This window comes from Podarcis filfolensis, assembly GCF_964270895.1.
Source record: "Podarcis filfolensis genome assembly, chromosome: 14".
Taxonomy (NCBI): Eukaryota; Metazoa; Chordata; class Lepidosauria; order Squamata; family Lacertidae; genus Podarcis; species Podarcis filfolensis.
In genome coordinates, this window is record NC_139616.1 from 40,157,364 (window position 1) to 40,173,744 (window position 16,381).

Here is a 16,381-nt window from a genome sequence, read left to right on the forward strand (position 1 = left end):
CTTCTTGCAGGGAAGCAATTTGCTCTTCAGTAGACATGTCGCTTGACTCTTGTGAGCTCCTAAGGCACCAGTCCTCTTTCCTCCCTGCTTCGCTCCCCACACGTCGCTTGAGTCAAAGAGAACTGATGAAAACTTTGAGAGATGGGACTTACTGTCAGAGACTGCCTCTAGGTCCCGGCTCACAAAGGACCAACGCTAGCCGGTAGAACGGTATAAAGTCTTTATTGAAGTATAGTTTCCATTTCCAAATCTTAGCGTGCGTCTCTACGTCTATTCCCTAAATCGGCGAAGTCCCATCTGAATCTCCGCCTCCTGTACACCAGTTCAAGACCCTAGCCTTGCTCCACCTTTTGCGTCTCTCCTTTCGCCTCTGGGTCCTACCACCCCCCGGGGTTCCTTCCTTCCTGGATGCCTCGGATGCGGACCCTTCGGATTCCTCCCCCTCCCTTCGGCGGGCTTTAGGACCTGGCTCCCTTTCCGGGCTGCTCATTGCGCCTCCCTCTGTTACATTTGAACTTGGCGCGCGCGCGCTGTCTCCGACCCTCCTCCCTACCGTTTCCTCGCTCTCCGACGCAGGCGTGGCTGCTGCCGGAGAGCTGCCTGTCGCTGGTGCCTGGAACTCCTCCCCCCTGCTGCTCTCTGGTGGCGTAGCTGGTCCGGATTTCCAGCTGCTGCTCTCCGGTGGGGTAGCTGGTCCGGATCTCCAGCTGCTGCTCTCTGAATCCCCTCTGGTCCCTCCTTCCTGAGGTGCCCCTCTTGGCAACCCCCCAGCTCTGCCCACGGGAGCCCCTTTCTGTGAATCCTCCGATTCGCTGGAGAGACTTAGGGACCTTGGTCGGCTCTCGTCGCTAACTTCTCCCTCCGATTCCTCTCCATCCGTCCCTTCTGCTCCTGAACCCCTGACACATACCAATTAAAAACATTCAATACAATAAAATTAACACAATAAAGCAACGTGAAAATGTCTTTATTTTCTTCAATTGACTTCCTGAATAAAAACGAAAAGGTAAGGAGATTCTGTGCCAGGTATGGGAACCTGTTGTGCACCTCCAGGTTCTGTTAGACTCACATCCTCAACTGCTGGCCATGCTGCCTGTGGCTGATGAGAAACAGAGCTTAACAATATTTGAGGGGGCACAAAATCCTTGCTGGAGCTAATCAGCCCAGGCCTGGTCAGTGCCTATGGGAGAAACTATACAGGAACCCCACCTGTGCTACTTTCAGCTTCCCCAAAAGTAAGATGAGCTGTAAGAAATAAGTGTTCTTGTGTCAGCTGTTATGTAAATTTGAAATTAGTTTTAACACTGTGGGTATTTACTTCATTTAAAAGAAAGAAACACACCATGTAAACTAGATGGGCAAACTGTGACATGGGTGGCACAAGTAGCAGAGGCTAAGAGGGCCTCTTCACACCTGTACATGCCTATGGGTCTGGTTATGGTAACCAGTCAGGTCCACTCTCCACTCAGACTGTCCTGCACTCTCCTGCTCCACAGTTTAGCAGGCTAGAAGGTAAAACATACCAAGGCGCAGGAGGATGCACCTGTACCTGTGAACTTAAGGGGCACATTCTCAAACAAGAGAAGTCAGAAAGATTGGCCACCACTACCAATGGCTATCATACCTGGATAAATTTTGCTGAGTTCAAATTGTTTTATGCAGCCATCTAGAAAAATGCTGATTATTCGACAAGACATTAAGCGTGTCATTTTGGAATCTTCTTCCAGTGTGGCAACTATTTTGGGCATCAGCACATCTTCAACTTTCAGCATCTGAAACCAAGGAAAGGAACCACCAGCTTAAGAAAAGGGGACTGCAGTTACAACCAGTTCGATTTCTGTTATTGTCTGCTATTATATTCACTGACGTCTGCAGGACGCAGGCAAATGCCAGGGACAAGGACAGATGCTAATAAAGTAAATCTCTTAAGAGAAGCATTGTCTTATTGGCTCATTCACTGAGCAGATTTTTCCTTTAACCACAGTGAACAGCTCGGCGTGTGGGGATTTGCTTCTGAGAGAGAACATGCATTCACATAGCTTGTTCTCAATCGCTTTACACTTTTGGCTTGTTCAATTAAATTAATGGCAGATATAATAAAAATGGCCAAGTGAAAATATGAACCGCCTGGCCCTAAGAGGAGGTTATGATGAGTTTGGGTTTCCTATACAGAAACAAGACACACACAGAGAACTCATCAAACTATGATGTGGCAAACTGCTTTTGAAACTATCAAAAGCAGTTTGTGATATGGCATTGGCATCAGAGAAAGGTAGTGGGGGAAATCCCCCTGGGCACATGCATGCCCGTTTGCTGTGCCTAAACCTCTGAATCCCAGCCATGTCCTCATGACCTTTTCATTTTCTGTGTTATCTGCCGTTTCAGCTCCGTGGGGTACAGCAGAGTTCTCTAAAACCACAATGCAAATATTTCAGGGGATTAGGCACATGTTTTGAAGGTTAGGGAAGCAATTCCCATGAACGTATGACATGGCTGCCACCACCAGCACACTTTTGGAGTGAGAGATGAATGATTTAAAGTTAGCATTTCTTTAGTGTTCCAGAAGATGGTGCTCATGTTCAAATTTAAGCTCTTAAACCAAGAGTCTTCAACCCAAGACGCACCTTAACCCCATCTTGCAACCAATCTACCCTCTACCCTTAAGCTTTTCAATTTCTAAAAAATCTTAAGGCAAAAGCAGAAAGAGGACCATGGCTATAGTACTGGTGTGACAAATATTCTACTAGGGTGCAAACCATGCTCTACACTACACAGCCTGCTTTTGGGTAAAGTATGCAGAACATTTGCATTCTAATAAATGCAAGGATGTACATGTCTTGCATTCACCCTAGAGGGATCTTCTGAGCTATCTTCCAAACTGTTTAGTCTCTCAGTCAAGTGAGTTTTATTGTCTTGGCCATAAGCAGCCACAATATCCAAATATAGACAAACAGTAAAAGTCAAACTACATTTGTAACAGACCACCCAAATCTCAAAAGAAAGAAAAATATGGATTGTTAGGGTTCGTGCACAAACTCTACATCAGAGATAGGAGCAGAGAATACTTAGTGTTACTCCTTTCCCAAGTTGTACGAAACCTTTGAACAGCCATTGCCTACTATTTCATCTGCCTCCTTTTTTGTTGCGAAGCATCTTCTCATTCTCCAGATCTTCCACACAAACCTCTGTTACCATGTGTGGTTCCCAATTAATAACTCTCCTTGCACTTTGTTCAGTTCAGGGGTCTCCTCCATACCCTTTCGTGCTCCTATATCATGTTTCAATTTTATTCTGCTGCAGGGCAGTTAAGATATGTACCAGCTTGCAGAAACCATTTAGGACAAGGATCAAGTCAGTGCCAGATCACGCAAATGGCAAAAGGAAAGCTGATAAAAATTCTCTATCTAGTCTAACATAGTGCTTTCTTGGGTGGTCAAGCAGAAGTCTCCTGGGAGCCCACAAGAAGGGCCACAAGGCAATAGAATTCTGATGTTGTCTAACAGCAACTGATATTCAGTAGCATAGCTTCTCCAAAGTAGTTTTGTTGAGCTATTTGGGCAATAGCTGCTGAATTTACCCCTTGAATTTGTCTAATCCTCTTTTAAAGCCCACTTTAGAAGAAACTGATCCAAGCATCAGGCATTTTTTTTCTTTAAAAACTATCGGCTGGATCCAGACTATGTTAGTGGCACCAAGTTCCCATTAAAATCAGTGTCATTTGTTAATTATTACTCACTTTTCACATTCATTTCAATGGGACCTAGGGGTGACTAACTTACTCCAGCTCCAACCCTTTATTTTTATGATTTATATAGCATTGCTTAATATATGAATGCAAAGCTCCAATACTATAAAACCTAAGGCCACCTTTTAAAATTATTTCATCAATACTATTTGTGAAGCAGACAGACCTGTGAAGACCCTGGAGGGGGTCTTTCGAAGTCAGTGGGACACAGCAAGGATCTAAATAATAATAATAATAATAATAATAATAATAATAATAATAATAATAATAATAATAATAATTTATTTATACCCCGCCCATCTGGCTGGGTTTCCCCAGCCACTCTGGGCAGCTTCCAACTGAATATTAAAAACAATACAGCATTAGACATTAAAAACTTCCCTAAATAGGGCTGCCTTCAGTTGTCTTTTAAAAGTAAAATAGTTGTTTATTGCCTTGACATCTGCTGGGAGGGCATTCCACAGGGCAGGCGCCACTACCGAGAAGGCCCTCTGCCTGGCTCCCTGTAACCTTACTTCTCACAATGAGGGAACTGCCAGAAGGCCCTCGGCGCTGGATCTCAGTGTCCGGGCTGAACGATGGGGGTGGAGACGCTCTTTCAGGTATACAGGACCGAGGCCGTTTAGGGCTTTCAAGGTCAGCACCAACACTTTGAATTGTGCTCGGAAACGTACTGGGAGCCAATGCAGATCTCTCAGAACCATATACAGGTAGCAATGCATTTAAAGTCACTCGCTAAATGATTTGAATAAAATTAAATATAAGGGCCAATCACTTGCCACCTAGCCCAGTGCCTTTGCTCTCTCATTTGACAGGATGCTGGAAGGTACAAGCAGATTTGCTTCTTACTGAGCAATTGGACAGAATATTGCCTGCATGTGACTTCCAGGCTAGAAATTTACATATTTTAAAATAAAGCCTTCGACATTCAAAGAAGGGGTCAGTTCTCTAATACTTCCCCACCCCTGCAAATAGCCGCTGCCCTGTTTGCAAGTGAAGAGTTTCAGAATTTCTGCCTTTTTTATTGCGGATCCCTCCCCCGCCATCAAAAATATGTATGTTAGGAGTGACCCAATGAGAAAATGCTTGCTACCCAAGTATCAATTTTCAGGCTAAACCCATTTTCTAAACTTGTCTTCCTAGCCTGTATTTTGGCAAGAGCTTTGATTTATAGAAAGACAGAGATGATTTGCATTTCTGGATGACAATATTCAGCATGGCTGTCAGGGGAGGAGGGGGACGTTTACCTCTTCTGGTGAAAGCAGTTCACTGTAAATAAGAGCCCAGAGGCATGATACAGCAGTCGTGCGGATGGCAGCTGCTGTTCTTCCAGCTTGCCACTGCAGATTAGGAGCCAGGATGTCTTTTATCAGGATCTCAAGGTAGTTACAAAACTGCCTGAAGCCAAGAACAAAGAGCAGCAAAATAAGAAGCTTTGTGTGAACGTGATGGAATGACTGGGAGGGTGAAAAAGCACATTTTCAGTCTTGAAAACAAGATAGCCAGAACAGGAAGAACGAAGCATGAAAAAGAAAAAGAATGAATCTAGTATGATGACAGTCTATGTTAACAATACTTCATTACTCAGATTTCTTTTGAGGGAAAGTAAGTGGACTTTGTATAAACATTTCAGGAGGAGGGGAGGCAGAAATCTTTCTCAGCTTCAGGCTCTGCAAGGTATGTTCCTTGTCATCCCAACAGGCCCCTTACTCTAGTGTCTCAGAAACAAACCACTCCAAGTTGACTTGAAGAGGCTTTAATGTTTCTCTATATAATACAAATGTAAGAATGTTGTTGTGTAGCCCACACTGGAGGATTTGCAGTGCTGCATCACAATCCTGGATTTCCATGAAGTCAGGGCAGGGAAGGGGAGCAAAAATGAAGATTGCTTGCACTACAGCAGTGGCTATGGCTTGGGAGTGGGACTGAGAGGGGAAAGTAGTTTTTTTTTTTACAAAAATGACAGAAGTTTAAGGAAAGCAAGGATGGAGACACTCTGAGAGGCAATGGCAGGGGGGTTGGCGAGTGCAGCAAGCAAGACCACAGCCCCAGTATACAAGAAGTTACCATGGTTACAAATTCATCTTGTCGATCTCAAACAATGAACTAACCATGGAGCATTTACCTGTCTCAGAACTTAATGTCAAGCGTCAACATTCCTCTGTGATACAGGCCAGAATCAGGACTAACTTTTCAGATATTCAGATATGTTTCTATGGCAGCAGAATGGGGACCTACCATGTTTCTATGGCAGCAGATAAGGGCCAACCTATACTGGTCAATACCTTTGGTGTAGCACTTGGGGAACTTTGAAAGTATGAAAATGGCAAAAGCTTTTAATATTAAATGCTCATTTATGCAACCATACGCCTCCGTGTTGACATCTTGCCTATCACCCAGTGGTCATGCTCAAGTGATGCCCTATGCATGATCAAATGTTGCGTGTTCCTTGGCAAATACTGGAAAAGCATTTTTGCAGTGATGTGTAAAATGACTGCTTATACACATGGTACCAGCTGCATTACCCAAGGGTTGGGAGCCTACATGTGTAGCATTTTCAAGCAGCTACTGGCTACCAACAGTTATTAGTTGGCCCTCACAAGACAGATTTCCCAATTTTATGTATTGTTTTTCCTCCAGCAGGTGGCATTTAAGAATTAGTAGTGAAGACAGCAAACAGCTCTAAGCTCAAATAAAAACCAACAGCTCAACATGCTTTCATCCCATTCTAACATCAGCTCTTTTTAAATGGCATTTAGATGTGCCTAGTTGAGCCAGAATGAGGATTCACATTCAAATGTGCATGCTACTAAAAACAATGCAATGCAGATGGATTGCAATTGACATGTGGATACACAATCTAATGCATACTGGATTTCCACCAGCAAATGATATCTGCACAGGTCTCCCAAGCAGTATCGGGGCATTTACATCTTCAAATCAAAATCAACTCAAGGTCCAAATGGGTGTGCAGAAATTGCTTGAAGTTAATGTGCACATCAGCTGCCTGGAGGGAAATGGCCAAATGTGTGCCTCATGGCAATATTCAGGATTGTTTTTTGCATGTTACCAAGAGTCCACAATGCATTGATTGTATTGTGTTAGTTGTATTTTATTTTTAGGTACAATGGCCCTGTGACTGTTGTGACAAAGGGCCACATAAAAAGACCTTAATTATATTTTTCTATGGGCCACATTTAAAAAAAAAATACATACACATGACACAGCTGTGTAACATCTAGCCAGCTTGTCATTGGCACAGAGCCACGATGCCCTACAATTTCTATAAACTCCAACAAACATGGTGGTTGTGTGACCATGCCTGAATGCACCTCTATTTTTAAAAAAAATGTATTACTGATTGTATTATATTGTATTATTAAAAGCTATATAGCCGTTTCCTCCATCAAGTCATTTCAAACCAGTGTTTGGCTCCGAGGTGGTCTATGCTAAATGACCCCTGAGAACCTTCACGTTTTTGGTAATGGCTTCTTTTAATCCCTTAAATAAAATGTGTCAAAAACACAAAAGATGGGTTTTAGCAGAGCCACTTACTCACTGGCAAAGGAATGCTCTCTGCGAAGACGAATGCATTTAGAAATGTGTTATATTTAATATCTTTGAGGCAAAAGAGGAATAGCACTGCTAAATTGTTCGGAAAAATGAGATATCTGCTCAAGAGCTTTAGCAAGGTACATTGCAACCTGTCAATTTGAACCATTCACACACACAGTTGCCAGAAAATAAAGTCTATTGCATGGTTAAAAGAAAGTGCACACTTGCTTATAAAGATGTGGCAGCTGTTCCAACATGGGAATGTGTCTGGCTTTTGCTCAAAATGAGACTTAATTGGAACCTTCTCTTCCTATTGGGGACCTGAATTGCTCTCAATATTAGTAATTATCAATAAAGCACCATTACTGTGATTGTAACATTTAAAACATGAAGAAATCATGTCCCTTCCCCCGAGAATGGCTTACCCATAATGCAAAAACACATGATTTCAATTTGTCTTTGTTAATGGATGAAGAGAACCCCCAGAAGAACAAAGGGGAAGACAGGCCTAAAGATAGTGCTTGAAAACAGCAAATCTTGGGGGATTTAAGCAGGATGCTAGAATAAGAGACATGAAGCCTCTTTAACTCCACCCCCACCCCCCCGAGAAAGAAGTTGAAATGCAGCCTTCTAATAATACTTCATTTTTAAATTAAGCCTTCATAAAATCGATAGATTGGCTCCTAGCTATTCTTTTCATGCAGATCCTCTGAATGACTTTAAGAAAATGTTTCATGAAAACAAGGTTGCAAAGATGGCTTTTTTGCATAGAGGCACTGCAGTTACAATTCTGGGCTGCATCAATAGGAGTATAGCATCTAGATCAAGGGAAGTAATAGTGCCACTGTATTCTGCTCTGGTCAGACCTCACCTGGAGTACTGTGTCCAGTTCTGGGCACCACAGTTCAAGAAGGACATTGACAAACTGGAACGTGTCCAGAGGAGGGCAACCAAAATGGTCAAAGGCCTGGAAGCGATGCCTTATGAGGAACGGCTAAGGGAGCTGGGCATGTTTAGCCTGGAGAAGAGGAGGTTAAGGGGTGATATGATAGCCATGTTCAAATATATAAAAGGATGTCACATAGAGGAGGGAGAAAGGTTGTTTTCTGCTGCTCCAGAGAAGCGGACACGGAGCAATGGATCCAAACTACAAGAAAGAAGATTCCACCTAAACATTAGGAAGAACTTCCTGACAGTAAGAGCTGTTCGACAGTGGAATTTGCTGCCAAGGAGTGTGGTGGAGTCTCCTTCTTTGGAGGTCTTTAAGCAGAGGCTTGACAACCATATGTCAGGAGTGCTCTGATGGTGTTTCCTGCTTGGCAGGGGGTTGGACTCGATGGCCCTTGTGGTCTCTTCCAACTCTATGATTCTATGATTCTATGATTCTACAATAACGTCAACATGGAAAATCAACAGGTGCAGCTTTTTCCAGTACGGAGATAGTAGTGAGTGTAGCTATGCCTAATTATTTTTGCCTGTCCCACAGCTGTTGAAAGGACAGAACCACTGTCAATCCTACATAAAAATGCTGCTATATTTGGCTTACGGGATGTTCTTAAAGTAAGCCGTTTTGTTTATGATTCTAAATGTTCCGAAAGTACAGGTTCTACTTCAGAGAGGGGTGGGGAGACCCTGACCATTTGTAATCCAGTTAATCCAGTTTCTGTTTAAGATTTCCTAGCCTCCACTTTACCAGATTAACAACAGCCCTAGGGATTTTTCTATGTGTGCCTGAAAAAGTCCAATTTAAACTATTTTTGTCTTTGGGCCAGCTTGGTTACTAAGATTGATGTACAATCGCTGACATCATTTTATTCTGGAGTGTCTCAGAACTCATCCTTCCCTTCTCCCGCCCACCCCCCAAAAAAACTCCACCTGAGGCTGCAGAATGTCAAGGGTTACAATGCAAAAAATGGCTGCTTGCCAGGAGATTAGGCAGGTGTTGGGACTTGCAGGCTGGCTCCAGTCCAAGCACTTGAAGATTCAGAGGATGTCCAATGTGTGGCATAAGGTTGGGAGTAGCAGAAGCAGCTTCTGAAAATGTCTCCTGCCTTTTCCCCAAAACCAACCCCACCCCTTTAATCCTTATCTACCTCAGGGGCTCCCCCTCATTTCCCCATCATACATTCAGCACATGTCTACATTTGCTGCCAGAAATAAATCAAATCTCACTATGCAATAATATTTCAACATGTTATTGCCATACATTGTGGGAATTCATAGATCAGGGGAGGGACAGCATTCTTCAGTCAAATCCACTCTACAGTATATATGCTTTCCATGATTTAAGCAAGTGTCTAGAGACACAAGGAAGGTCTCTTACTGGAAAATTCCCATCCAAGGACCTGTAAACTTAGGAAGTCCCTTTTCTACACAACAAGCTTCTAGGCATGCACGATCATGAGTACAGTTCTAAAATCATAATGAAAGCTGGAGTTACTATGGGCATAACTGAAGATGTGTTTACAGTAAGCTTTGAATTGTGTCTCTGGGTTTTTCCATTTCTGGACTTGGCCTATTGGTACATCTTATATTGCTTTTATACAATTTGTGCCAGTGCGCTATAACAACTTCCTTTGACTGGGACTATATATGAGACAGATTGAGAATAGAAACATCTGAGAACAGGTGTTATTGTGAAGGAACCAAAGGATTGCAGAGTTGGAAGAAACCCTAAGGATCATCTAGTCAACCCCCCTGCAATGCAGGAACGTGCAGCTGTCCCATATGGGGATCAAACTTGCAACTCTGGCATTATCAGCAACATGCACTAACCACATCAAACAGAGCACCAAACCACAGCTTCTCTTTAAACAGCAACTGGAAATCACAACAGGCAATGCTAGAGTTCTCATGTCATGGTCAACCACAGTTAAAAGTTTGTTGTGAATGCACAAATGGCACCCATTTCACTCTGAAGGAATTTGCACCCAATGCAAACCAGAGCAACAAACTTTGGACTTTTGGTTTGTCTCTCTCCGAACAAATCATGAATTGAAGCTAACTTTGTTTTTGGCCTACCAATCGTGGTTTAAGTTAAGCAAGCCACAATCCCGTTTTGGACATAACGCTAAGCCGAGGATCATGGTTTGTTGCCCATGCTAGGAGATTAAACAAAGTGAGTGAAATCAGCTAATAGCTTATTGTGAACATAATGCTTTACGCCATTATGTGCCACTGAATGGTGCTTACCCTTGAGAATTGACGGTCTCATTTGGTTTCTGAAGCAACTGGGATAAAGTACTGAATAGTTTCAGACGCATCCTGGGATCTCTAGATGTCTGCAGACATGTTTTAAGAATGAGAATAAAATCCTGAAGAGCTTTGCCAATCATAGGGCCTAAAAAATAAAAGTGGAAACACTGTGTTTTGTACTAGCAGGAATTAGTAGTATAGTATACCTTGCATCAAAAGGCTTAGCGCTGAAGACAAACAAAAGCTGTAAAATAAATTAAACTCTTCCCTCTTGAAATGGAAGAAAGCCAAAAAGAGCAAAACACATTTTCTTTGGGATTTTGGAAAGACAAGGCCTGGGAAACATACATAAACTCCAATGTGCCAGAATATTTGAACCCACTTCAAGCTGAGGTTGCAAACACCAGTTTGAAGCAAACCAAGGTTAGCATGAACATTGGTCCTGATGCAATACTGCCCCATGGAAAAATTTCAAAAGAAAAGATAGAGGGAAATATGCACAATCGAAGGGAGAAGGAAGCTCAAAGCTGCTAGTGATCGCTTAATCATGATTAAAAGGTGGGGGAATCTGTATTTGCATTAAGCCTATGTTATCCCTATCACTTTAGAGGCTTCATTCCTTTTGGAATTATTGTGTTCTCCCATGATTGTTCACATTCATACCAACGCTGCTAAGTCCACATTACCTGAATGAGTGGCAATCACATCAAACTGTAGTAATTCTGGAGAGAAGCAGGTCCAACGATCGTGAGTTGAGGATACCCATTCCATAAGTTGAGATATATGTTGTTGATAAAGGCCAACAGCACCCTCCAAGTGCTGCACCTGAGCCAATGCATCCATTGCCTCTTCTAACTGGGGGGGGGGGGGGGAGAGACAAAAAAAGTTTAGAAAGTGTTGGTTTTAACCAGCTCACTGTGTGAATCCTCACACAATGGGCTGTTAAAAACAATGAAGCCTTGAAAACATGATTTATTTATTTTTAACCAGCTGACTAAAAAGAGCGTTTAGCTATGATTTTCAGATCACGCCACACATGAAATGGTCCTTTAAACAGCCACCTTTTCTAGTGATCAGTTTGTCTGCCTTCAAGACACAACTGTTTTATTTTTTTAATCTAACCTGCAGCCCATTTATATGCTCTGATATCTCATCTCGACTCTGGTGTGCCTAAATTGCTGTAACCTGCCTTGGGACCTGCTGAAGAAGGGCAGGTAAGAAATATAATAGTAAAAACAAAAGAAAATCCCAAATCCAACTGCCTGCTTAATCACTCTGTCAATTCTTCTTAGATTGCTGCTCCAGCTTTGATCACTTCTTAAGATTCCTGTCCTCCTCCATTCGACTGCCACTTTGACTTCTTTTTTCCTTCTTTAGATAGCCAGTTCCCCTGCAACAATCAGGACCTCTCTTCCCTGCACTAGTCTTGCACTGGGAACATTAAGCAAACGGAGCACATCTGCCTGTCTCTGGGAGCCTTGGCTTCAGGCTGCAAAAGCAACTATACCTGGGGAGCACTGCTTGGATAATAAAGTATGCATCATCCATTTTCAGGATTTTCTCAAAAAAAAAAAAAAAAGATGTTAAGCAGAAAGGTGAGGTTCTTAAGGTTCAATGAATGTACTGTTCACCAGGAAAAGGCTCAATTTTCTCAAAGGACATCTGTTTGGATGCTATCAGCACTGAACATTTTCTTCCAACTTGTCTAGACAACCCATTTTTCTTCAAAATCATGTTGTTCAGGAATTTATTCTTTTAAAATACACCAAACAGGCCCCCCACACTGAAAAATGAGATTCCTGTGACTTTGTACAAGCGTCGTGACTTCATACCTCTAAGTATTCTTTCTAGCTTTTGTGTATAAATTAATGCAGAATTAAGGTGTATTACATTTACAGTTTTGAAACCAACTTTCAAAATTATGACTTTTTTGGAAGTTGCTTGTCAGTGACAAGGGCCATAAATACCAGCTGAGATTATCATGCCTAGAGCAACAGTACAGGAAGTAAAACAGTCATTATGAAGAAGTAAGTGAAGAAGTAAATGAAGAAGCAAGTCTGGCAACAAAGCTTGCTTGGGCCACCAAAGAGCTACTATGAAAAGATGGCCGCCTGATTTATTTGGCATCCGACTTGGGAAGAAAGTGATTTATGGTTCGGAGATAGCCATCAGGAGGAAAAAAGGCCAGCCTTTATCAAAGGCATCTTTGGCTGTTGCCTCCGATTTTAAATAATGACTGAAACATTTTTAAACTTAGGATGGGTGTGGAGGTGAAAAGGGCAGCTACTGAAAAGACATTGCTGTATCCTTTGACTAAGTACAGAAAGAAAACTTTAAAAGAAAAACATATTCTGAGTTATCGCAATTGGCACAAAAAAGACTAGTATCATTAGCAGCTGATTTCTTTACGGTTTTGAGAGAATGCATAACCTTAGGCTGAAGAATACCCAATGTATTCCCTGTACAAAGTATATTTTGGGTTTGCTCTGACTTGCAGGTTTGTGGTTGCTCCCCCCTTCTTATTTTTTAGCTAAGATCACCCCTTCTGCAGCATTTGCAAAAAAACCACATGCTTGGGTCTTTTTTCCACAATGCTAGCTCCAAGAGATTAAAACAAATCCACCCTTTGAGACCACTTCTTTATGGATAATCTTTTCCCTTCGGGGAAGTTCCAAATAAAGGTTTTATAATGAAGCTCAGATAGTACTCTGAAATCCTGCCGTGAAACATGGTACACTGCGTAATTAGTGAGGGTAATTAAAAAGGTCTTGGTTTTCAGCTTTTTTTCTGGCGGCTTATAGGAACGGACCCAGCTTGGTGATAGAGCACACGATTCGCATGCAGAACGTTCCCCAATTCAATCCCTGAAACCTCCACTACAAGGATTTTAGGTAGCCACTTTGGGAAAGGCCCTGCTGAGGATCTTGGAGAGCTGCCATTAGTTAGACAAAACCAAATTGTACCACCGATAGAATTTGGTGTAAGGCAGCTCTGCTTTTTCTGTTGTATCATCACTTGGGGACACTACAAAGCTTTGTGGGCTAAAGCAGGGAAGCCTGTAGACCCTTCCAAATGGTGCTGGTGTGTAACTCCTGTCATTCATGACCATTCGCTATGCTGGTAGGTGCTGATGGTAGGTAGAATCCAACAACACCTGGATGACGACCGGTTCAACGTCCTGAGGATAAAGGGCCAGCTTTGGCAGGCCAAATATGGTGAACAGGCTTAACCATGCTGACCCCGTGCTTAGTACATTTTCAGGCAGTAATTTTTATTTTTCTATTTTTCAGACTGCTTTGTTTTTAGTCTTTGCTGCTCAGTTGCGAGAGTCTGAAGATGTCACACCTGGAAAGAACCAGTAAGTTCAACGGCATCTGACTTTAGGAACCAAACAAAATCAAAACACAGGACCATACAGCAGTGGTTCTGTCAAGGTTACCTTCACATGCAAGGGTCCAGAAGTTGGTATTGCCGTTATCGTTACCAAAACCTTCGTTAGCTGAAGGCTTACTTCCTTACAGTCCTCTTGGCATACATCAATGAGTGCTTCCACACAGCAAAGCAGCTGCTCCATGTAAAAGACCTACCAAATACAAACAGAAAGGAAATGCTTCCACAAGGCAATTGTTGACGTTCTCGCATTGCTCCGCTGTAAGTCACATGGCCATATCCATGCTATTTCATGGTGGTCATGAAAGCCTGTTTTCTCCTGTAGTTACAACTATGCTCTGTGGCCAATGGCCATGTAAACACAACAGGAAACAATCATTATATGAAAAGGACCTAGGGGTCTTAGTGGACCTCAAGCTTAACACGAATCATGAGTGTGATGCAGCAGCAAAAAAAGCTAGTGCTATTCTAGGCTGCATCAACAGAAGTATAGTTTCCCAATCATGGGAAGTAATAGTCATGCTCTGTTCTGCCTTGGTCAGACCACACCTGGAGTACTGTCTGCAGTTCTGGATGCCACAATTTAAGAAAGATATTGATAAGCTGAACGTGTGCAAGGGAGGGCAACCAAGATGATCAAGGGTCTGGAAACCAAGCCTTATGAGGAACGGTTGAAGGAGCTGGGTATGTTTAGCCTGGGAAAGAGGCGGCTGAGAGGAGATATGATAGCCATCTTCAGATATCTAAAGGGCTGTTGACACGAAAGAGGGAACCAGTTTGCTTTATCCTGCTCCGGAGGCTAGGACCTGAACCAATGGATTCAAGTTACAAGTTCCTCCTAAACATCAGGAATAACTTTCAGACAGTAAGAGCTCTTTGACAGTGCAACAAACTCCCTTGGGATGTTGTGGACTCTCCTTCATTGGAGGTTTTTAAACAGAGGTTGGATGGCCATCTGTCATGGATGCTTTAGCTGAGATTGGACTGGGGTTGGACTAGATGACCCCAGGGGTCCCTTCCAACTCGATGATTCTGATTACTGTTACCAAAGCTGCCCTAAAAATGGTTGCGGATTAAGGGCGGTATGTAATGTAATGCAATGCAATGCAATGCAATGCAATGCAATGCAATGCAATGCAATGCAATGCATCAAGCCTAAGGAACTATCTGAGACAAGACTTCAAAGACTTACAGGATCTGGATACTGTCTATAATTGCAGCTTATTTTGCATTCTCCTTACCTCTTCAGACCGCTGTCTTATTTCAGTGCAGTCCAGTGTGCTGGCAAGGTACACCAAATGAGGCTGCAAGACTTTCCTTGGCGAACCCCTTATAACTGCCGCTAGAACCATGAGGTAGGATGGCATAGGCACTTTTTTGAGGTCAGATGTGATTAACTTCAGAGATACCGCTGGGCTGACAAAGGCGCCAATCAGCTCTGCTGCATTCACACACTATGAAAGGGAACACAAACACCTTGCCCAGATTATGAGAGGCAAAGGACCAAACAAATTCAATGTGGCCATTTTAAAAACAAAAAACGAGGACACCAGATTGCTTGCCTTTGATCATTTTAAAAAAATGCTTCAGAAATTGCCTTGTAGGCCTTTCCACTCTTTCACTCACAATTTTATGGATGACAAAGTTTTCTTGACAAAGAAGCTCAGAACGAGTGCTCAGATGCCTTCTTTCAGCACCAACCTCTCAAACAGGCATCATGCCAAATAGCATATTGATGGCTTACAAACCTACTTTAAGCCATGCTTTCACATTCTGGTTTACTGGTTAGTAACAAACCATGATCTGTCAATTCAGGTACCATGCCAAACCATAGTAAGCTTCCTTAACCATGGTTTGGAGTGTTGCCTCAAATTGAGCCCAACTTTTTACTTTTTAGCAGGGAAGAATGGCAAGTCCTAAGAACGAAAGAAGAAGCCTACTAGATCAGACCAGAATCCCAACCAGCTGGAATCTTGTCTCCCCACAGAGGCCTTGGGGAAGCCCTTGGGCAGGACACAAAAAGAGTTGCCTTTTCCTGCTGCTTCTCCCAGCAACTGATACTGACAGACATATTGCCTCTGAATCCCAGAGGTTCAATATAGCCATCATGACTAGCAGCCATTGATACAACTTTTTCTCCATGCCATTCCTGCACACGTGAGCTTTGGAACACTACAAATGAGTAGCCATTCAAATCCAATTCGCTTATTAATTTTTCAGAAATGGACAAAAATGCAATATTCTCTTCATCAACATTATCATTTATAGTTTTGCTTGCAAGTTTTACTAACATGAAATGGGAAAGAAGATCCTTAAGCATTATTTTTACCCATAGGAGTGTCTTTTTTACTGTTCACATGCTGTGCTGCTAAATAAGCATGCAAGCTTTCTTAAGGTTGGGTTTTAAATGGCACCTATTGCAAATAATAAAGTGGATTAATTATTGCTTCCACAAAGACAAAGGAAAACAGCAGGAAGGAAGCATAAACTTGCCAT

At 42.5% G+C, this 16,381-nt stretch overlaps 1 protein-coding gene across 2 annotated transcripts in view; it reads right to left on the reverse strand.

The window, feature by feature from the left end:
• Positions 1 to 16,381, reverse strand: part of DNAAF5 (dynein axonemal assembly factor 5) — a 34,737-nt gene that overhangs the window by 8,311 nt on the left and 10,045 nt on the right. The window contains exons 6-11 of one of the 2 annotated variants that reach the window (XR_014541405.1): positions 15,127 to 15,339; positions 13,935 to 14,078; positions 11,182 to 11,350; positions 10,493 to 10,640; positions 4,447 to 5,143; positions 1,625 to 3,963 (exon numbers count right to left, since the gene is read on the reverse strand). Coding sequence is in view for 1 of the 2 variants with exons in the window: in XM_083585046.1 (XP_083441172.1) it covers positions 1,625 to 1,772; positions 4,993 to 5,143; positions 10,493 to 10,640; positions 11,182 to 11,350; positions 13,935 to 14,078; positions 15,127 to 15,339 (973 nt within the window). In the remaining variant the exon portion in view is untranslated. The remainder of the gene's footprint in view (positions 1 to 1,624; positions 3,964 to 4,446; positions 5,144 to 10,492; positions 10,641 to 11,181; positions 11,351 to 13,934; positions 14,079 to 15,126; positions 15,340 to 16,381) is intronic. The other variant, XM_083585046.1, reaches the window with a different exon arrangement.